The 23,532-nt window shown below is 40.9% G+C and overlaps 2 protein-coding genes across 3 annotated transcripts in view; both read left to right on the forward strand.

The window, feature by feature from the left end:
* abca1a (ATP-binding cassette, sub-family A (ABC1), member 1A) overlaps positions 1-7,334 on the forward strand; it is a 33,006-nt gene extending 25,672 nt beyond the window's left edge. For both annotated transcript variants that reach the window (XM_080859592.1, XM_080859593.1), the window contains exons 37-48: positions 40-184; positions 367-490; positions 1,074-1,203; positions 1,569-1,689; positions 1,924-1,986; positions 2,107-2,213; positions 2,358-2,499; positions 2,632-2,766; positions 3,921-4,024; positions 4,602-4,694; positions 4,900-5,143; positions 5,421-7,334. In XM_080859592.1, coding sequence (XP_080715718.1) covers positions 40-184; positions 367-490; positions 1,074-1,203; positions 1,569-1,689; positions 1,924-1,986; positions 2,107-2,213; positions 2,358-2,499; positions 2,632-2,766; positions 3,921-4,024; positions 4,602-4,694; positions 4,900-5,143; positions 5,421-5,561 — 1,549 coding nt within the window. In that variant the 3' untranslated portion in view covers positions 5,562-7,334. The remainder of the gene's footprint in view (positions 1-39; positions 185-366; positions 491-1,073; positions 1,204-1,568; positions 1,690-1,923; positions 1,987-2,106; positions 2,214-2,357; positions 2,500-2,631; positions 2,767-3,920; positions 4,025-4,601; positions 4,695-4,899; positions 5,144-5,420) is intronic.
* A 1,799-nt stretch (positions 7,335-9,133) lies between these two features.
* kcnip4b (potassium voltage-gated channel interacting protein 4b) lies at positions 9,134-18,566 on the forward strand (the record flags this gene model as incomplete). The annotated part of the gene is made up of 8 exons (XM_080859707.1): positions 9,134-9,221; positions 16,209-16,333; positions 16,486-16,555; positions 16,727-16,797; positions 17,142-17,249; positions 17,965-18,069; positions 18,294-18,356; positions 18,442-18,566. 8 exons carry the CDS (start codon positions 9,134-9,136, stop codon positions 18,487-18,489), a joined length of 678 nt encoding a protein of 225 aa, XP_080715833.1. The 3' UTR covers positions 18,490-18,566.
* Positions 18,567-23,532: the final 4,966 nt, after the last annotated feature.

Here is a 23,532-nt window from a genome sequence, read left to right on the forward strand (position 1 = left end):
TGGACTAATTTCTGTGCATTTTGTTTTGTGGGTGTGTAGGTGGTCCATCACACCCTTGATGTACCCAGCCTCCTTCTTCTTCAAGATCCCCAGCACAGCCTACGTGGTCCTCACTAGTGTTAACATCCTCATCGGGATCAATGGAAGTGTCTCAACCTTTGTGCTGGAGCTGTTTGGCAGTAATGTAAGTGAAGAGTTGTCAGCTAGCTAGCTAACTACACACACACTACACTCCAGAGTATATGAATGAGTTGTGGCCTGGCTTATTTTGTGATTGGATTTCAGCTTTTCTAAACTGAGACAAAAAAGAATGCACCTCAAAGTTATAGGTTTTATAATCCTTGTATATTTTCTGTGCCTGCACAGGAGGTCGGTGGCATCAATGACATCCTGAAGAACGTGTTCCTCATCTTCCCTCACTTCTGTCTCGGTCGCGGCCTCATCGACATGGTGAAGAACCAAGCCATGTCAGACGCCCTGGAAAGATTCGGTGAGGAAACACCCCATTGCTCATGTAGGGCGAGGGCTCAGGGTACAACGAGTCTCTTGACAATTCCTCATTAAATCCTTTATTTCTAAACGTTCCTGGCCATGACCAATACCCAATATGGCACAGTGCCCTGTTATTGTTCTCTTCACATGCGATTCTGTGCTAAGCTCATGCAAATGCCCCAAGGATTAAAGGGCATATGGGAAGTGGTGAAATAGCCGGCTGTGGCTGGTAGCTGTGGCACAGATCACATGGCAATGCACACGAACACTCTCTGCACTCCTTACACTACTTCCTCTACTTTCAACACTGTCACAATTAATGCACACAGTTATATAGGGCCAGATCTATCCTGTACCTGTAAACACCCCACTCCCTGTGTACATGTTCTCCCTATGCGTATTGTTTTTTATTGTGATTCATGTATGTATGTTTGTGAGTTAAGTGTCTAAGCTACTGGATGACCTTAATTTCCCTCGGGATCAATAAAGTATCCATCTATCTATCTATCTATCTATCTATCTATCTATCTATCTATCTATCTATCTATCAATGGGGGTGACACTGTTGTTTGCGTCTGCAGGAGAGAACCGGTTCCGCTCCCCGTTGGCCTGGGACATGGTGGGCAAGAACCTCTTTGCCATGGCTGTGGAGGGCGTGGTGTTCTTCACCATCACGGTGCTCATCCAGTACCGCTTCTGCCTTAAGGCCAGGTGAATAAACACACACACAAACACACACACACACAAACACACACACACACACAGAGACACACACACACACACACAAACACACACAGTAGAAACACACAAATACACACAGTAGAAACACACACACACACAGTAGAAACATACACACACACAGTTTAAACACACAAACACACAGTAGAACACACAAACACACAGTAGGAACACACAAACACACACAGTAGGAACACACAAACACACAGTAGAACACACAAACACACAGTAGGAACACACAAACACACACAGTAGAAAATAACGACAGGTACGTCCACGCTCATGACTTCAGCAGTCAGCATCACTTCACAATGCTGTATGTGCTTCATCTCTTCAAGGCCCATCAAAACCCTCCTGACGCCTATTGGGGAAGAGGACGAGGATGTGGCCAGAGAGAGGCAGAGGATCCTGACCGGGTTAGGGCAGTCTGACATCCTGGAGCTCAAACAGCTCACCAAGGTGAGGCGAGAGGTCACAGAGGAGCCCCACTCTCAGAGACGTGTGGAATCTGCAGTGACAGCCTAATTTTTAAGATGACGTCACTGAAGGCAATAATAATCCCTTATTGACCGGCAAACCGGTCAATATGCGGCAGGCATGAATACCCATTAGCCAATCAGAATGCTTGTACTGTCGTTGCCATATAATATAGGATAATATTGAATTAACATGAGGTGTATTGGGTGTCTACAGGTTTACAAGAGGAAGCAGAAGCCAGCTGTTGACCGTCTGTGTGTGGGCATCCCTCCAGGAGAGGTAAACAATACATACTTAGCTATTTTGATTTATTGCAATTATGCAGGTGTCTGAAAGGTGTATTAGAAGATAGTAAACTGTACATATTAAGACATTTGTACATTATTTCAACTCCTCCAGTGCTTTGGCCTGCTCGGTGTAAATGGCGCTGGGAAAACAAGCACCTTCAAGATGCTGACAGGAGACTCTGTGGTCACCAGCGGCGAAGCCTATCTTGCTGGGAAAAGGTGAGGACATAATTGAAACCTGCTATTATGTTTTATTTTAACATGCAGTGCAAATTACATACGTTACATACATTAGCAGTCTTGGTAGCATGTGGCCAATATGTGGTGCTAACAGCACATGTTTGTGTGTGTGTTCATTTTCAGTGTGCTCACAGAGATGCATGAAGTGCATCAAAAAATGGGCTACTGCCCGCAGTTTGATGCCATCAATGACCTGCTGACTGGCAGAGAACATTTGGAATTCTATGCCATTCTGAGAGGAGTACCTGAAAAGGAAGTGTGTGAGGTGAGTTCTTTCAGTCTTTCAGCCATTCAAAGGCTCGATATGTCTCCATCTCAGACATCTTTTATTGTAGGTGCATGATGCCTCTTTAACCCCCAACTCTCTCTCCTTCTGCCTCTCTCTTTCGGCTTTCAGGTGGCAGATTGGGGTATTCGTAAGCTGGGCCTGGCGAAGTACATGGACAAAGCAGCAGGGAGCTACAGTGGAGGGAACATGCGGAAGCTCTCCACCGCCATGGCTCTGATCGGAGGTCCTCCCGTGGTGTTCCTGGTGAGTTCTCTCATGCTGCAGCGATTAGACAACAGGATGGAAGAGGAACAACCTCTTCAAATCTTAGAGTTAATATTCAATCAGAGTCAGAAGTCCGAGTGCGATAAACTGAAGTTTTATTCAATCTTGCAGACATTTCATTCAAATCGAGAGTGGTGGTCCATGGAGCAGCTCTGTCAAAAACCCAGTGCACTCACTTTTTAAAGACATAATTCGTCACTATGCTTTTTCAATCAAAAGCCTAAAATGAATCTAAATTGAACCATTCAGAATATTCTCTCAAATCTATGCATATTTATCCATGCTTAGCCAGTCTAGAATATTCTTGTCCACCTGTTGCGGAGAAACATTTTAGGGCAATTGAGACTCGTGGGAACATATTTGGTGTCCTTACAAATGTTGCAAAGAGCCTATTTACAGCTTTTTGGAGGCCTTGCCTGTCCTTGACTTGTCAGCATCTCTTATCTCAAGACTCCCTTATGACTGCTTAGCTGTCTCCATGGGCCTGCACCTGTAGGCCTGTTTCTCGAAAACAAGTCTCATCCCTGGGAACAGGGCTTTCTGCTTGACCTTTCAAGACAGCCACTTCTGTACACGGGCCTCCTACACTTGTTGTCGCAAACCTGCCTCATGTCCACCACACCACTGATTTATAACCATGACTCCTAACAAGGACTCTGTGTCTGTCAGAGTATCTATCAAAGAGGTATGGGGGGGGGGGGGGGGGGACTCAGATAAAAGCCTGGGGGGGGGGGGGACACAGCTACTAGCTTGCAAAACACCTGCAAACCCTTGAGGCTGAACGTTGTGTAACCACCACGTCTCCACTAATCGCCTCAAAATCACAGCGTTCCCAAGTGGGAAACGCTAGGATAAAGCTCCTTCTTTGTTTGGACCTGCCTTTTTCTTCCACTCACTTTTGCTCCAAAACACAGAGAGGGCTTTAGCGGGGTGGCTAACTAGGTCATGCTAAAGCACATAAAGCTGGGTGCAGCAGGGTAGGAGCTGGAGATCTGTGTTTGTGGCTGTCTCTGTCGCATGGTGAACCATGGCTCTTGGTGGAGCAGCTCTGTTCCCTATATTCGTTGTGTTCTGCCTGCTTTTCTTGCTCAACCTGTGGGCCACGCTTAACCTGGCTGTGCTCTATGTGACAGGACGAGCCCACGACTGGTATGGACCCCAAGGCCCGGCGGGCCCTCTGGAACTGCATCCTCAGCATCATTAAAGAGGGCCGCTCCGTGGTGCTCACCTCGCACAGGTACTGCAACCCACACCTGCTCAGATTAGCCTGCTTGTATGTTTGATACTGCAACCCACACCTGCTTGTATGTTTGATCACGGTCTTTAAGAACAAACTGCTAACTGCTTACAAATGCTTGTTGGTTAAAGAAATGGAGAAGGAAAAACAGTAGTTGCATAGATGACCACTACTCCAGCAGCCACGGCAGTTTCTTAGTTAAATCATTCATGACCTCCATGTCTTGAGTTATAATCAGAGTCTTAGTTATATCTTGCATGACCATCATGTCTTGAGTTATAATCAGAGTCTTAGTTATATCTTGCATGACCATCATGTCTTGAGTTATAATCAGAGTCTTAGTTATAACTTGCATGACCATCATGTCTTGAGTTATAATCAGAGTCTTAGTTAAATCATGCATGACCATCATGTCTTGAGTTATAAACTAAGTCTTAGTTATATCTTGCATGACCATCATGTCTTGAGTTGGAATCAAAGGTGAGGAGGGAGGAGAGATCATGTCTGTGGTTCTGACCTGTGAATACAGGCTGGATGAAGTCTCTGAAATGTCTCTCTTTTCTTTTGTCTGTTTCAGTATGGAGGAGTGTGAGGCCCTTTGCACACGCATGGCCATAATGGTCAATGGAAGATTCCGGTGTCTGGGAAGTGTGCAGCACTTAAAGAACAGGTAATGGATCAGACCTTGAATTAAAGGAGCAAAAAATAGAATGGGAACACATATCTATGTATAGCTGCGCATGACCACCATCTGTGCCATTTAAAAAGGGCAACACACCATGTATGCAGCCAGAGATGAAAACTAGTTCAACCCGGTTCAAAGCAGGTCAATAATGTGAATCTCTCTGCGGCTGTGCTCTGTGTGTGCGGTGTAGGTTTGGAGACGGGTACACCATCATCCTGAGGGTGGCGGGCCCTGACCCCGACCTTGGCCCCGTGATGGAGTTCATCGAGCACGAGCTGCCGGGCAGCACCCTTAAGGAGAGGCACAGAAACATGCTGCAGTACCAGCTGCCATCTTCTCGCACCTCCCTCGCACGCATCTTCAGCCTGCTCTCCAACCACAAGAGTCTACTGCGCATCGAGGACTACTCCGTCTCACAGACAACACTAGACCAAGTAAGAGCCTCTGCCTAAGCGAAGTCATTTGCCTTGTTTATCCGTCCTTATCTTGGAACATTTCAAGCATTGCATCAGAGCACTTCTGTTTTTCAAACAGAGTTCTCGAAATTCTCTGAATTGTACCCCCTTTCAAAACATTCTGTGTTCGGAGCATGTCAAGTATTTAAGCTGAGCAAATATTGCTTTTGCAGTGAAGGTCCGCATCCAGCGATAAATGGATGTTGACATTTCTTAGTGTCCTGCGCTGACATCAAACCATGTGTTTGCTCTTCAGGTATTTGTGAACTTTGCCAAGGACCAAAGTGACGAGGACCACTTAAAAGACATTGCCAGCAGCAAGAAGGACGCCGTGGTGGACCTCTCCCAGCTCAGCGCCTTCCTGGAGGACGAGAAAACCAAGGAGAGCCTTGTGTGATGGACCAGCCATACATACTCCCCTCTGACAGGAACTCAGAGTGTTATTTTATTCTATTTCTACCTTTTTTGCTTTCAGTTTTTGTATTTTTTTTATTGATTTTTTTCACGTCACTTGTGCGCACTATACTGAACTGAAGCACAGTGGTGAAACACAACTCAATGCAAATCAATGCAATGCAAGCGAATGATGAGGAGAACACCCACTAGCTATGTTGTTGTGGAGCGAGGGCGAGCCTGGTGCCCCTCACTGGACTGGAGTGGAACAACAAGCATCAGAACTTGAAGTCACTTGGACCAGCACTTCATCAGTGAATGAGGCCTTGGGCTCAGTGACCAGTGGTTTGGGTCATGTGTGTGTTACAGTCAAACAGTCACTGCCAACCAACCAACATGTAATTCAGGGGTCAGGTTCTCATCTTTGTAACAGAGTTACTGATTTTCAAAAAAAGTTACAATCCAAGCAGCCGTCTGTTGACCTGTTTCTTTTCAAATATTTTTGTTAAGTAAAACGTAATGTAACATGACATCTTTCAATATTGTTGTCAGTTGATGTCACGTGCAGTACCGGAAGAAGTAGGGTGAGGATCATAACACTCCAATGAGAGGGCATTGGACGAGCTTTAGACCTGATTTCAGAAAGGTGAAACAAAAAAAGAAAAGCACCCTGTGAGGAGTGAGCTACGGAGCTCGTTCAGACAGAGGCTATTTAAAGCACATGTTTTCCACAATCATTTTAAGTGATGTTTCTGTCGGTTGTGACAGATACATTAGAACATAGGTCCGTTGATGCTTCACTGGTTTGATGGAGTTCTTTGGGATTATATTGCATGCTTTATGTTGATCACATATTAGCCTATATATGTGCAACAAAGCATGTGCTCTGTTCTGTTGTTACGAGAGAGAAGGTTGTCATAGCGACTGCAATTTCTGTTATGCCTGTAACCTTTGTTGCTCTTGTTGACCATTAGAGGAGACTCTGTCAGAATTTCTTGATTTGATTCTCATCTTTTGTAGAATAAAATAAAAAATAAAAAAAACTGATAGAAGACAGAAAGACAGGAATTTTTCAGGCTGCGTCAGTGTTGTAAATCTAACAGTACAGTTTAGTGCCAAAATCATTAAACCTAGGTGGTGAGTAGGGAGATTTATGGTGGAATCCTCTCAAGGTGATCAAACATGGTATTGGTGTGCAATCTCCTATACTATTGTAATCGGTGTGAAATTGTGCTTTTTCTATTGTGCAGTACTGTACCACAATGGCTTTGTTGTTGTGAGTTTCACTCGTGCTACTGGGACTGATTTTTCATGTTACGAGTTAAAGCCTACCGATTTCCTCCTGGCACCACACAGACAACAGTGAATGTGCCCCAAAGTGACCAAAACAAAGCAAAGTGCCACCAGCCTCTGAAGATCCACTCAAATGTGTCAAGATTGATGCACCACAGTAGATAAATGAAAAAAAAAAGAAGAAAAACATTATTTTTTGTGAAGTTCATCAGTTGAGAGAGAAAGTAAGAGTCAGTGTCATTTGGTCCAATGTTGAAGCACTTTAATGCAGTCTTTGTTGCCATGGTTTTGCTCAGGACTTACGTTTTCTGCAATCTCATGACAGACAGGATTCTTTTTTTTCCCGAGCGTTTCTATGAAAATCAATCGACTCATTTTGGTCATTATTTCTTGTGTAATATATGTTTACATTTTAAGTATTAAACATTTTATGTATGTCATTCGTCTTTTCTGTATTCACACAATAATAAAGGTTGAATTTTCATTCCTTGTTTGCATTGTTTTTCCTCTTAGGTTATGCACTCAGATTAAACCTGTTTAATGGCCTGAAATGCCTGTAATAGTATTTTCATTTATAATAAACCACCACAAGAGGGGGCTATTTTACAGGAGAAATGGTAATTGCTTAAATGTTTTCCATTTTGCGAACAAGTGACATTCCCGTAGTCAGCTTTTAATATGTTCCAGTGGTTTGAGTGGTAGAGCAACTGGAAGAACAAGGTGCTATCCATCCTAAGATCATGGGTTTAATGAGCAGGGATGAGCAGGGAGCACACACAGGATACTAATGAAAGTCGCGTTGAATAAAAGCCTCTGCTCAACGATTAAATGTAAATATTAAATGACGAAGGCTTTGTGGAGCTTGATTATGAACATGACATGACTGGCAATAACATAGATGCCTACAGCGTGTGTCAGTACAGAGATGCTAAATTATAAACCTTCAAGATTTAAACACCTTCCTGAAATCTAAAATCAGTTGCATTAACTGTCCACAAGAGGGGTCTGCTGAGCTCTGTTGTGTAACTAATTTGTGTTTACATGGATACGATGGGCAGGGGAAAATATAGCCTACCTTCAGATTTGTACAGATGTAATGACAGTTACAGCTTAGTTATTGTAATACATATTCACTAAGTAAATAATTAGACTTACCTGCAGTACCTGCTAACCAAAAAGCCAAACGGATTGTTTTGGTCAACTTATGCATTGCATTCATAACTTGTTGTGTTGTCTGACTATGGGCATGGGCAAAGTGAGACAGACGATTATGTTACCTAAATAAAAGAATCACCCTTAATCATGAAATGAGCGCCTTATTTATTTATTACAAAATGTTCATCGCTGACAGGATCATAAGTCGGTGCAGAGAGAGGCTGGTGTCCTAGTTCAGTCCAGGAACCGTATGCACTCTGCTATTGTCCTCCTTATGAGCGGCTTCGTCTTCGTAGTGTCAGAATGGGCTCATCTTCAAAAGATATATCTGGTCATTCAAGGATGGCTTCTTGTGCCACAATACATATAATATTTGAAGACTTTGTAAATGAACATTATGCATTGATTGTGGGCAACCCAATAATGGACATGTGATTGAAATAGGTTAATGCTGAAACCCCTTGACTGCTTGATGTATGGCTGGACCTGGTTTGTCTCCATACACTACTATGTTGTTTTTCACAGGGACTTTTTCCAAGGTGACTATTTTTCTCCCTCCAGCTACCACACACCTTCAGCCTTGATCCTAGCCTAGACAGATTAGCCCAGTCTGGTTTCTAAACTGGGGAGGTAGATACGCATTTAAAGTGTATAATGGTCTTGCAGACAACATATCGGCTACACAATACTGGTCTGGTTTGAACAGTTCTAAAGTAGTTTTCTGAAAGCGCGCTAGAATAATCTAAATGTTACACTCCTGTGGTTGTTGTAAAATCAACATTATTAGCGTACAGAGAGTCACTTTGTCATCCAAGATATTTAGTTAGAGCCTAGACCATTCTTAGACACTAATGTGTGATTCTGTGCCATAGTACTTCAGCACTGCGGCATTTCTTTAATATTACCGTTTGATTTATCACCTTGCAGATTGGTGGGATGCACTACACAGGACTCGAGATGGGGAGGGAAAGAGAGAATAGGCTACACGTGCTTTGGTTTGAGAACTGTCAGTCCCACATGAACGGGCACACAGGAGATAACTCAAATTTAGACCGGGTCAACGACACGTAGTAAAACCTGATCTCAATTCTTGGCAACGGATGAATCTTTGACTACTGAACCGTAAAGATGAGCAGTCGGAGGAAGCAGTGCAAGCGCCAGATCCTGAAATTCGGTCAGAACGTCGTTAGGTTTATCACCGGAACACTCGCTGCAGGTAGGCTAAACAAATAGTTTTGACCTAAAAATGGGTTAGCTTTTCTATCCTCTGTCATACTTTCATCACTGTAACATCGCTGTATTGTCAGGATTGTAATGTTTTCAGTCAGCCTTCGGTTGGTCGAAGTCTGGACGGTTTACATGAATGATACACGTCATGTTATGTTTTTTAAATGTAGTATTTTACTTTCTATAGTATTTTAAATGTAGTATTTTACTTCCTATATGTTCTAGTGTCGTTCCTCCTTATTGACACCGGTTTCATTGCAGGTTTGTATTTTTGCAGTATGGTTGAACTTAGTAGGAGCATTTCAGAAACTTCAGGCATAACTGGTTTCTCATTGCATTTTTCCGTGTCTGAATGTATGCATGTGTATTATATATAGCCTACAGATCCAACATAACCGTGCTTGTCAGTTGTCACCGAGGCCTTACTGACGGTCAGACTAAACTATGCCAACTCTTTAACCATCTAGAAAACCCAATTATAGAATAAGCCACACTTTCCCATCCATTCTTCTCTGCCACTGTTTCCTGCTTGCATGGTGACGTCCAAGGTATGGCAGTTAGGCGTGCTGTATACTGTAGCCATACATTAAATACAAATGAGGCTGGGCAGCTCAGGTGACGCAGCCATGGGCAGCTTTGCTTCAGAGGAACAGGGCCACTGTTGACCCCAGAGGTGGGGGTGGAGATGGGTGTGGAGGTGGGAGTGGAGGTGGGGGTGGAGATGGGTGTCTCGTACGTGAATTCAGTGTTAAAACTTGGGTACTGCTATCTACCTCCTCCCTAAAGCTGTAACCATTCTGTTGCTTAAACCTCCTGCATACACATTTATGTCACACATTTGCCTTCTACTTATTAGTGAAATCAAAAACAGAATATTCTTTAAGTTTTTTAATAGAAAGTCTACAAACACTGACAATCTCCATGATAACTTAATGTGACAATGACCCAAACTGTTGTAGACGGCCCTTAGATGTACTGCTCTCAGCTATGCACATGCCTCTTTGCTCATTAAGAATGCAATATCAGAGGAGCATTTTGTTACACTTTCATTAAATCAAGCCATATGTATGTTAATTATTTAATGACATGCATTCTCCTCATACCATGGATGGTTTGCATAATTATGTTTTATGCTGACCTGGTTCTTTAATGCAATAATTACTTATATATTCAGAAATGTATAACTAATCAAACCACATCCTCCCCCCACAACCTCTATCTGATCACTCACAATAAAAAGCACAACTTTTAACTGGGTTCTTCATTCTGAATGTCGACATTTCACACTCTTTAGGACATCCTGCAGTATGTTTGGCCCCTCCAATAAAGATGTGCAGTACTCAGTTTTCATGCAATCAGTATTTGTTGCATGGAAAGTTATATTCATTTGACGCCATAAGGCAAAATAAAGTAAATGTTATGATGCATCCCGCTCTCGTGAAAGGATCCCCTGTCTGGCTCCGCTGATTTATTTGTCTCGATGGCTCTGCCCTTTCCCAATATACTCAACAGCTGCTAGGTCTGTTGCTCAAATGAAAAGACATTCACTATGAATAGTTCCACAGCCCTGCCCATTGTTTCCATGAGGTTTGAGTGGACAACTTCAGCGATTTTAGTTGAACTACATGCTAATATATTATGGGGAAGAATCATGGCAATTAGTTGTAGACCCTTATGTCCCTTAGGTTTATGCTTAAACAGTTGGCCCTTTGGTGATTGAGTGTGGCTGTCTTCAATAAGACCATCGTTAGGCTAAAAGAGGCAGGTAGCAATCTACTCTAGACATGGTTCTGAACCAGCCGCTGTCTCTGTCATTCTCAGTGAGGATCTGTGCTACGCTGCGGAAGCAAGGTCTTGTACTTTGAGGCCAGCTGATTATACACATACGCACATGCATACGCATCTCACACACACACACACACACACACACGCACATACACAATAGCATGTTACTGCATTTTGCTGGAAAGAATTTCCTTTAATAACAATTCGTCTTCTATAAATATTTGTCTTTATGAATGATTTATCCCAATATTTGGTGAACATTCCTCTACTAATTCTGCTTTTTGTTCTGTCTGTGTAATACAGTTCTTCCTGACTATTTATCAAACTGTTCTTAGAAGTCATCCCTTTGACTCTACTTTATTTAAGATCTATCATAATGTACATGGGCTATGTCAGCTGAATGGTTTCACAGGACTCACTGATGTAACAGATTTCAACAGAGCGGTTTTCATCAAGGCTATAGAGTTGCACTCAGCACCACAGGTGATGAGAGGTATTCAACTGACGGAACACACAGCATTACTCAATCTAACGTTTCCCTGCTTTGGTCCATTTTAAATCAGTCATGGATGACAAACTCTTCATCTTGATCCACACTATTCCCATGTACTGAACAAAGCCAACATTCTGTGCCCTCATTAGGTGCTGTGTGATCAGGTCGCAGATTTCTTGGGTGGGGGATGGGGGCGGGGGAATGGAGTAGTCTAGTGTGCGTCTTACGGTTAGGTAACCAGAGCTCGTAACACCCTAACAACGCTCAGACTGTGGCCTTTGGAACTGATGCCTGACCGTCTTAAAACTGAAACAGTGCTGGACAAAGGGTGGCAGCTACTGATGTGGGATAGAGTGACCAGAGATTGGGAGCTCCTGGGGTATCTCAGCTGGTCCTCTGCATCGCAGAGAGAAAATCTGTCTGCTCTGCCCTGACCATCTGATTAGGTGGTGTTGGTTGGTAGATAGATAGATAAACTTTTATTAATCCAGTGAGGGAAATTCAATTGTCAAAGCAGCAGGTTAGTGGGATTAGGAATCAAGTATATATACAGTACTGTGCAAAAGTTTTAGGCAGGTGTGAAAAAATGCTATGAACTAAGAATGCTTTGAAAAATGTAAACAATAAATGTTTATTTTGTATCCATTTACATGGTAAGACTGAGCACAGCAACAAGACACAACGTAGTTATACTGCATCAGCAGGGTCTCTACCAGACAAAGATTTCAAAGCAGACAGGGGTTTCAAAATGTGCAGTTCAAGCTCTTTTGAAGAAGACGTTGAGGATCGTAGACGCAGTGGTCAGCCAAGGAAACTTGATGCAGCTGATGAAAAACACATCAAGCTTATTTACCTTCGAAATCGGAAGATTTCAAGCAGTGGCATCAGCTCAGAACTGGCAGAAACCAGTGGTACCCAGGTACAGACATTTACTGTCCAGGGAAGTCTGGCCAGAAGTGGTCTTCATGGAAGAGTTGCAGCCAAAAAGCTCTACCCCGACAAGGAAACAAGGCCAAGTGACTGAACTAAGCACGAAAACATGGAAACTGGGGTGCAGAAACATGGCAGAAGGTGCTCTGGACTGATGAGTCAAAATTAGAAATATTTGGCTGTAGAAGAAGGCAGTTTGTTCGCCGAAGGGCTGGAGAGAGGTACAATAATGAGAGTCTGCAGGCAACAGTGAAGCATGGTGGAGGTTCCTTTCCAGTTTGGGGCTGCATTTCTGCAAGTGGAGTTGGAAATTTGGTCAGGATGAATGGTGTCCTCAATGCTGAGAAATACAGGCAGATACTAATCCATCATGAAATACCATCAGGGAGGCGTATGATTGGCACCAAATGTATTCTGCAGCAGGAACATAACCCCAAACATACAGCCAATGTCATTAACAACTATCTTCAGCTTAAAGAAGAACAGAAAGTCCTGCAAGTGATGGTATGACCCCCACAGAGCCCTGATCTCTACATCATCGAGTCTGTCTGGGTTTACATGAAGAGACAGAAGAATTTTAGGAAGCCTACATCCACAGAAGATCTGTGGTTAGTTCTCCAAGATGTTTGGAACAATTTACCAGCCGAGTTCCTTCAAAAACTGCGCAAGTGTATCTGGAAGAATTGATGCTATTTTGAAGGCAAGGGTTGGTCACACCAAATATTGATTTAATTTAGAATTTTCTTCTGTTCCTTCACTGCATTTTGTTAATTTATGAAGAATTGATGAAAATAAACTGTTAACACTTCCATTTTTGAAAGCATTCTTAGTTTACAGCATTTTTCCACACCTGCCTAAAACTTTTGCACAGTACTGTATACATTATCATCAAAAATTAATTAATACAAATTTGAATAAGAAATAAAATAAATAGACAAAATAGCAAATTATAGACAAATTATATAAATATTATATAAAACCTATGTTTGATTGTGTTGGTTGTGAAGTCTGATGGCTGAATGGTGGTAGATGGTGAATTTAAAAGTTGGTCAGTTCAAAGGCAGTTGTAAAGATCCAGTTATGATTAATTTCACAGGTTACTGCTGTGAAAATCACATGAGACACAGACTCAATTTAGAGCTAAACAAACACTAATCACATGATGAAGAGGCGTTCAACAGCTAATTAAATCTTCAGTCTTTGTTATTGCCTCATATGTTGATGCCAATTTAAATAATAACTTAAGCCAAATCACCCCACTGGGCTTCCTGCATGAATTATTCAGATAATAACAATTTGAAGACTTCATAAAATCAGTCTTATCTCGCCAGGCATATCTCTACTTATTCTATGAGTTAGAAATGTCACCAGAGTCCCCATAACACTGAAATTGAGTAAGCTGCATTAATATGTATGAATTCTGGCATTTAAAGTTCACTGGTAGATCACCATACACCTACTGGAGGATTTGAGTGTGTGAGACTGAAATAATAGAGAGAATCTTCCTTTTTTCGATCTAATGACCAAAATATTGCTTAAATGCAGTAGCAGCAAGCACTGCAAACTAACAGAGCCTTTTTTTATTTGACAACATCAAATTGAGCCAAGACAAATATATTGAACACGCCCTCCTCATGGAGTGGAATTCTTTGGCCCAGGACACAGTTCCGCCGGATGGGGATCAGTTGTCTTCACAGAGTCCTGGAAAGTGGGACGTTGGTTTAACATGAGTTGAAGCACTTGGGTGAAACTGATTCAGTTACCTGCGCAATAGAGGTGTGGTGGTGAATATTTAATTAAGCTCATTAAAATGGACGAGAGAGAAGGTCTCCTTGCCTCTTGAAGTTAGACCTCTGTCACCCTGGAAAAACACCCATCCCCTCCTCCATCACCCAGTCTTTACCAGACTCTACTCCTTCACACTTGGATGTGGGGTTTGAGGATAATTAAGTGAATCAATGCCTGTTTTGTGTTTGCCTTGTTATTTTGGAAGCCATGGTTAGATCTGTATGTCACACACTGACGATGGCGTAAGGCCGAAACGCGGCTGTGCAAAATAAATTGGTCTTAATATTATTGAGAAAAGCTTGAGAGTGCGGTTTTTATTCTACTCATAGTTAACATTCTTTTACTCTCACCCGAAAACGCATTTATATATATTTTTTGAAGTAGAGCGCGTCTACCCCTACTAATAGATCTGTATGTACCCTACCTGGTACACTTGATGTCATTGAATAACTGAAGAGCACATGGTCAACACTGATCAATTCTGAAGAATATCATTCACATCTATCCTTGCTCATTATTATAATGAGGATCCCAGCATTGCCCTGATTGACCTTGTTACATTTAGAACCATTCTAATAGTTGAAAATAACCACTATTAAGTCTTGACGGCTTCTTTCAAACTTTGATTACTGTATGAATATGGAGTTCTAATAGTGGGGTTCGATGGGTAAACTGGGTGAGTGATGCTTGAAGGGTCCTAGATAAAATCCCAGCTTCCCTTCACTTTATATGGAAGTTTTTCTATTCTAAGATACTGACAACCCCAAAACCAGAGGTGTAATCCTGTAATATCGTAACATATATGCCTTCATTCTCTCTAGGGGAGGGAGAGGTATTATCATCAGAATGCACAGCAAGGTGTGTCTATTGCTTGATTCAGTTAAAAAAGTACTGTATAAATAAACTTTAAATCTTTAACATCTACATATCATCATTTACAGAAGGAGAAAGGTTGTCTTCCACTATATTGTTGTGTTGTTAAGATGCTATATTTATGGTTTCTGATGTGATTGAAATCTTTATCCATTTGACACTATGTAATTTAAGACAGATAATAATAACCTTGTTGGTTTTCTTTGAGAAGAGCATCCATAGTGCTTTGAGGAGTACGATCAGAAATATTAGAATGTTGCCAACTGAAGGCTCCATTAAATGATGCAATAATGAACTAAAGCGACCATATTGAATGGCAGTTCATTTCAATTCTAGATCTGTATGATAAAATTCTTTATTGCAAAAAAACTCACTCCTTAAAGGGATAAAAGTCTCTCACTCTATTAATCATCGAAGAAACCTGTGTGTTTGTGCACTTGGGGATATTTGAACTGTGTGAGCTGTGATGTGCTGTGAACCACACACACACAATCACACACACACACACACACACGCACCCCACGTATAGACATTACATTAGACAAGGGCACTGTGATACAGATGGATAGCCTTGGTGTTACTTTCCTGTCCGGTGGTGTAATGAGCTGTTCTCAATGTCTCTGAATGTCTCATCATTTGTCTTTTGGATCTAAACAGCTCCCTCTGTTGGACACCATTTTTAATTACACTTTTTTTTTTTTAACTCTTCAGGAGCCAGTATTCCTGAAATGGAACTTGACAGTGTTGTCCCTGCAAACGATTGATTGATTGATTGATTGATTGATCTAGGCCTCGGAAGACAAGATATCCTCATTTTTAATGGTGCCGAGGGTACAATAGGAGTTAATACATGGGAAAGAAATATAATACATAAATAAAATAAAAATGCATATAAAATAGTCCAGGAGTACAAGGGAACGATCATAAATGGTTGGGTCAACAGTTACAATCATTGCAAGGAAATCACATTTTCATGAGGACAATGTAGTCAATTTCAAATGCAGTGCTTTTGTGAATGAAAGAACCCAGTGTGAGTGGTCAGGCATGGGAGCATCAGCTGCAGGCCCTGGTGTGAGCTGATCTGAGCTGCTTGTGTGTGTGTTGCAGACAGTCCTGAAGAGGAGCAGGAGCTGGCAGCTCTAAGATACAGGCCTGAGACCATAGATCACCTGCAGGCCCTGACCCACTTCACCAGGGAAGAACTGCAGATTCTCTACAGAGGCTTCAAAAATGTATGCCAACAACCCCCCCCCCCCCCCCCTCCATCTCTGTCTCGTTCTGTCTATTTGTGTCCTGTGTCACATATTCATGTCGGTATACCAATACCATGGTTTTACGCTTGCTAACATTGAGTACAGTGACTTTTCCTGTTTTTATTTTATAGGAATGTCCAAGTGGTCTTGTTGATGAGGAGACTTTTAAAAACATCTATGCTCACTTTTTCCCTCAAGGAGGTTGGTGTGATTAGGTTTATTTATTATGCTTTAAATGTTAATTTATTAACATAATTGCTTTGGAGAAGTAAACATTTCAATTTACTATAATATCATTTTATATTAACATCCTTGTGTGATTTACCATGTTTCCGTGCCTCCAAGGTGACTAATCTTAACCAACTGTTTCAGATTCATCGAACTATGCATATTTTCTCTTCAGAGCTTTTGACAGGAACCAAACTGGGTCTGTCACGTTTGAGGTAAGAATATTCAGAGAACAGTATTGGAACTCTTCCCTGAAATTGATAAATATTGAAAATACAATTAAAAGTTTGATTGGCTTTTTTTTAGATAGACTAAAAGAGACACACAGAATATTGAAATACTGTAGCTTTCCATTCCAACTTGTAATATAATGCTGTTATTGATGCTGTTCTTGATGCTGTTCTTGATTCTGTTCTTGATGCTGTTCTTGTGTTCTGTTCTTGATGCTGTTCTTGATGCTGTTCTTGATGCTGTTTCTTGTGTGCTGTAATAATGGCATGTCTTCAGCACCAGTGTGTCCATTGGTAGGCGGAATAACTCCTCTGTGGTGTGACTACAGGACTTCAGTGTTGGTCTTTCTGTGCTGCTACGGGGACCTGTGGAAGAAAAGCTGGCATGGGTGTTCAACTTGTATGACGTTAATAAAGATGGATTTATAACAAAAGAGGTATCTTGATGAGCAGCAGCTCCTTTTCTATCTGCCCCTTAACTCAGTTTAGTAGGTGGGTCAGCTAACTGACACTTATGGTGACCAGCTAACTGACACTAATGGAGATCAGCTAACTGACACTTATGGTGATCAGCTAACTGACACTTATGGTGATCAGCTAACTGATACTTATGGATTCCAGCCAAATGACACTTATGATGATCAGCTAACTGACACTTATGGAGATCATTCTCTGGCTCAAGGTGCACTGAGAGAACAAAACAAATGTGAACTATGTGTGGAATGAAACAGGAAGCAAGAGCACTGCTTGTTACTCTTTGTAGCTTGCAGCTACTTGTCAACTCTGTAAAGTTGTTAATGTAAATTGTAAAATTGTATTTAATGAATCGGATGCAAGTGTAGATATTAACCTCTTTGGAGTTGTCACTTACTTCAACTTTACATTGAAATGATTTTCACATTTCCCAGTATTTGATGGCGCTAATGTATATTTAAATAACTTCCCAGTACTTGATGGTGCTAATGTATATTTAAATCATTAACAAGTATTTGATGATGCTAAGGTATATTTAAATCATTTCCCAGTATTTGATGGTTCTAATGTGTATTTAAATCATTTCCCAGTATTTGATGGTTCTAATGTGTATTTAAATAATTTTCCAGTATTTGATGGTGCTAATGTATATTTCAAATGAATGTGCTGCACATTCAGGAGATGCTGGACATCATGAGAGCAATATATGACATGATGGGGAAGTCAGTTCACCCAAGACTCTCAGAAGACGGGCCGAGACAGCACACAGAGATCTTCTTTCAAGTAATGTCATTTTGCAATATGAGGTTGTGGGCAGATAGTTATGACCTTATATTATGTAATTGTGTGGTCCTATTTATAGATTTTAATCAGAAAGTAATCATTTATGTCATCTTAATCAACCACCATACGTCATGGCTAATATAAATCAATGTCAGATTTCATAAAAAGTGGGTGAAATATGGTGAAATATGCCAGTGTTCTTACTTTTTGTGCTGTCTTTCCAGACCATGGACAAAAACCAGGATGGTGTGATCACCATTGATGAATTTATTGAAAGTTGCCAAAAGGTAAACCCTTATTCATGATTTATTTTCATTCTGATTGATTTACCATAGACCAGACTCCTCTGAATATTCCCTCTCTACCTCATAGGAAGAAAACATAGTGAAATCTATGGACATCTTTGAAAATGCTCTCTGAGGCTAATTCATGGACAAACGTACACGATCAACCAGTGCCTTGACACTAAAAAAGGGAAAATAAGACCGTTATCAACTACAGGGGAGCCAAGACGGTGGATCACATCCATCATTTTGGATTAAGGATTATCTAAGCAAAGTATGTGCTTGTGAAATGACAGCTCTAAAGATAGTGTCACGTAGTAGTCAGTGAGACAGTGTCATGTGTCATGAGTTTAGAATGTGTCTGTGTTATGGCTTTCATGGCTTTTACGAATTATTTGCCAGTTGGTCTGTTGCTTAGTGTAGTTAGTAAAGGATGAGGGTCAGGGATCAAAATGACCTGCAGGCATCATTTTCAACACAAACACGTCACACTATGATGCAATGTAAATACGTGTTAACTGGATTTCAGGGATAACTTTTTAAAAGATTTAAAGCTGTAAACCTTTAGTTTATTTAACATTGGTCATGGATAACCGGAATTGACTTACAATGACAAATTGTAATTGATATGAAGTGTATTTTTTTCACATAGCATAATTCAAGGTAGATTTCACATTTCTGCATCCTGTTTGACACGACCTGATGGTTGTGACCGCTCTCAATACCAAAAACCTTAACACAACCTAGATATGTCTCATGTGTAAATTCTTTTCCTGAAGAGCTTGCCAGGGCTGGTCACTTAATGGATCCAGCATTGCAGTATTGAGAACTGACACATGTTATATGAGATCACAGAAGCCATGAGAAGGTTTGGGGTCCATGTGATGAAGACTATACAGCAACCAAGCTCTAGAAAAAATAAAGTAGTATGCTTTGTGTCCTTCTGGAAATGACAGAGAAGTGGCCATTTTGGCCATGCTTTGTGAAGTGCAAAGATCCTGTTTGCATGTGTTTGGAGTGAGACTCCATTCCAATATAAATGTGCAGATGTTCTCGAGGTGGAGAAAAAGGTTTTATCATAAAAAAAGAAAAGAAAATCAGTTGCCAATTCAATACAAGTCTTATAGTTGGCAATGCAGCTTTCTCCAGTGTATGACATTTCATCATTCCACCATTTAAAGGCCTTTATATAGATTTATTAGCGTCTACATTAAAGCTCAGAATATGCTGTTGACTGCTCTTTAAAGGAGTCAAGGTACATGTTACCTTCAAAGACATTGAAAACAAACAGGAATATTTTAAACACCAAAACCTCTCAGGCTCTACCTTGATTTAATTAAATCCATAAATTGGCTTAAAATGATGCTTTACCCATTCAGGCTCAACATTATGCTTTATGCTGACAGCAACCCCTGATTCTTACATGAAGTTGCTGTTTTCAATTGTATTTGTGTATTTTATTGAATAAACAATAGTATGTATCAATAATTATGAAATACAAATAAATTGTAATGTCAACAAGAATGTCAAACTAAAAGTGTCTTCTTGTCTTGCTCATATGTCATTCCTGGAATATTGGTGTGTGTGTGTGTGTGTGTGTGGAGGTCATCTCGGGGTCATTCTGGATCTAGGAATAAGGCAAGAATCGTGAAAAAAGGATGCAGTGTTTATGTTTGATGCTGGATAAAAAAGACAGGCCCTCAGAAGAGGACATCAATCAATCCACATTCAAGCATCAGTTAATATTCCAAAGATAACGTCAGACTTAAGAGAGGCTGAGGGTTTAATGCTGGATGTCCTTGCTTCTAAGGACCCTTATCAGATGAAATTTCCCAATCACTCAGTGTCTCCCAAAAATACTGCATTCTCATCATGTAGTGATGATCTGTTTCTAGATTAACTGTGTTGATGCCTATTTAGGATGGGCTGGCAGCTGGGGTTTATATATACCTTTCAATGGACAAACAAAGTTGAACAAGTTGCATAAGGCAAGACCCGCGCCCCCAGCCTTCGCTTCTGAAGTGAATGCGCACTGTGTTATGACCTTTTAATGAGCTTATTTCTGTTTGAATGTCTTAGCAACTGTGTTTGAGTATTGCAAGGTCTGATATGGAAAGAGCATGCACAAGTAATATCAGGACATTGTTGTTGGATAATATGGGCCAACTGCCTAGGGGGTGTAACCGTGTAACATCGTAATGTAGAACTTATTGTTTTCTTAATATACAATCATATGAAGTAGCCACAAGAGCCTTCCCAATAAATGAATGCTCAGGAAATTGAAATTATGTGAACAGACTTAGTAGACAGGTCTGCAGGAGGAAATACAGTAGAAAACAGACAATACAAAATACAGTGTAGTTTGTAATGCTGGCATAGAGAGGGTGCTTCAGGAGTGGAATACACTTAACTACGTACAGTATGTCTCCTGCTTTAAGGTCCCAACTTTACAAGTGATATATTCAGGGTCATTGTCATAAGTCATTGAATAACCTAGGTATTATTATTGTAAATTCTATCACACAATAGCGCAAGCATTTCTTCTCTCATTATAACCACAGTGCTGCATTCTCCAGTCGATTCAGGGGAATATGTTTTCGAGTGATTCAAATAGTCCAGCAGTGTCAGAGTTTCTATGTCTATCTCTCCATGGAGGGATGACTGCTGTAAAATCAAGCTGGTCTTGATTCTTAGGTTCCCATTTGGGAAGGGGAACTGGCTCCATTTAAGGGCATAACGATTAAACCTTAATGTTGTGGTCTGACCTCAAGGAAGACATATGAGCTCAGAAAAAGCTGCTGTAAGAGGAGGTAGAGAAGGTCATTGTATTTCTTAAATCATGGTCAAACTTGATGATGGGATTAAGGCCGTCCATGTTATGTCATTTATTTTTTCTATTACAACGAAATGTCTGTTTGAGAAATGTAAATCATGTATCTTGTTACTATGCTACAATTTAGCTTGACAACAAACAATTTTGACCAGGATGAAGTTTTATTTCATTCCAAGTTACATGTTTCAGTTAAAAGTCCTATTATCAGAGCGAACTTCAGTGCATCAGGGCAATTTTTTTTGTGGAAAACACATGACCAAGCAGGTCATGAGCTAATGGTATTACATCACCTCCATTGTGGAGGTCTTTGACAACTGGACACATCCTTTCCCTGTTTGAGAAAAAGTAGAAGTCTCTGCGTTGGTCCTTCAGACCCTAAACCACTCCCTCCCCCCCCTCATGTGTGCACTAGACAGTAACAGGGGGCTGGAGGTCCGCTCTCTATCTAATCTACAGCAAGCACCCCTCCGCAGATGACAGCATCCGATTACTCTCTGAGACTATGTGGCCACTCTCTACTGTCTGATGGCGACCAGAGCTCTGACTCCTGCACAATAGGCCAGGTGGAGGAGATACAACAAGGATACCTGCAGCAACACCAACAAAAGACTTCTTCTAGTTATACAAGGTATAGCGATGAAAACTTGATGAGTGGTTGTGAGTTGCCTTAATGTTGAGCACTTCTGAATAATTATCTTTGTGTATTACAATCGTGCATGTGATGAGTGAGAAAGTTTCAGTCACATTTAACCAATGTGAAATCTATGATGTACAATTATTTTCCTCAAAATTGTCTTTTTTTATTGTTAATAAATATATGTGTGGTGTTTGGTGCAAAAATTGTCAGGAAGCAGCCAGCACTGCAGATGGCACTTCAATGCTGTCCAACTGAATTTGGCTTTTGAACACAGAGGCAGGGACAGGACAGCATTGCCTCTGCACTCAGACCTGATGTTTACTTTTCTGGAAAAGAACTTCCACTTTGTTTACATGTGGAATCTCCAGCCTCAGCCTTTTAGGATACCTCATGTGTCGTTTTAAAAAGAATTACTGGCTGAGTTTATTCTCTGGCCAGTTTCAAGATAACTGCAAGGAGGCGACAGCAAAGTTGTATCTCATCAATGTGGCGTATTAAATGATGCCCTGAATCTGTTTCTCAACAGGACTGTGCTTATCACACCTTATTAGCTTGAACTTAGTCTGTAGATAAACCGTTAGAATTAAACAAATTACAAAAATGTATAGTATTCTAAAAGGTTGCTGAATAGATATTTAGAAAATCAAAACGGCCTACTATTTCAAGGACCCCTCTATGATTTGAACTATTTCAGGTGTTTTAGGCCGTGCACCTACAATATGAAAAGGGATGGCTCTTGGAGCTCTGAGAGCTGCAGACATGTCACTGTACCTTCATGGCAACATAAAGAACTGAGATAATGGGGCAATTAGAGAAGATGGAAAATGTTAATCCCTGAACTCAGACTTCAGGGGTCGTCCAGCAGAGCATGGATACTAATGACTACTCAGGAAGAAAAGTACCACTGAGGGACATGTCCTTACTTGGAGACAGAACTAAAACCACCACCCACGCTGGGAAATCTAAGAGGTTTATTGCAAGGGGGAAGGATTTAAAAACAACCATTTCAATTCCATTGTTGGACTGTTAGGTAGATAGATAAATATATCATAATGTATATTCAGAGGACTACAGGACGCCAATAAAACAGTTAAAAGCATATTTTTGAGAAGGCATTTGAGTACTGTTATCTCTTAACTACTGAAATCTACTTTTCAAAATGTTCAGGTTTTGTCATGAAACATATACTGTAAAAAGGAGTGAGATGAAAGCCATCACCAATGCCACAGAAAAACTGGAATATTGCAGTGTTCTGGAAAACTTTAAGCAAAAGCCATATAATTTATGTATACGTGTTCTTTACTGATCACTGAACATTAAACACATCTTAAGAAAAGACTGCAGCTTGTCATAACAACCCTATTCTTAATATAAGTTCAAGCGAGGCTTTATTATTACTGAAAGGAAGGGGCAAGAGGGCGAATTGTAAACATCTGTCTCAATGTTCAAAGAGAGAGAGAGAGAGATTTTATCTCAGCATTGCATTGCAGTTTTCATAACCAATAGAGGGGGCTGTAGCGCAGAAAATCAGATGTTCATTTCTCTGTGGCCATGTACTGTGTGTGTGTATCTATGTGGCCACCTATGTGTATCTATGTGGCCATGTCATTTGTACCTTGGTGTGCAAAGGAGATTTTTACTATTAAGAAGAAGAAACACTTTTTTTGAAAATGTACTGGAATTCCATCTAATCAAGCAGAAGAGTATGT

Source organism: Sprattus sprattus (genome assembly GCF_963457725.1).
Source record: "Sprattus sprattus genome assembly, chromosome: 20".
Classification (NCBI taxonomy): domain Eukaryota; kingdom Metazoa; phylum Chordata; class Actinopteri; order Clupeiformes; family Clupeidae; genus Sprattus; species Sprattus sprattus.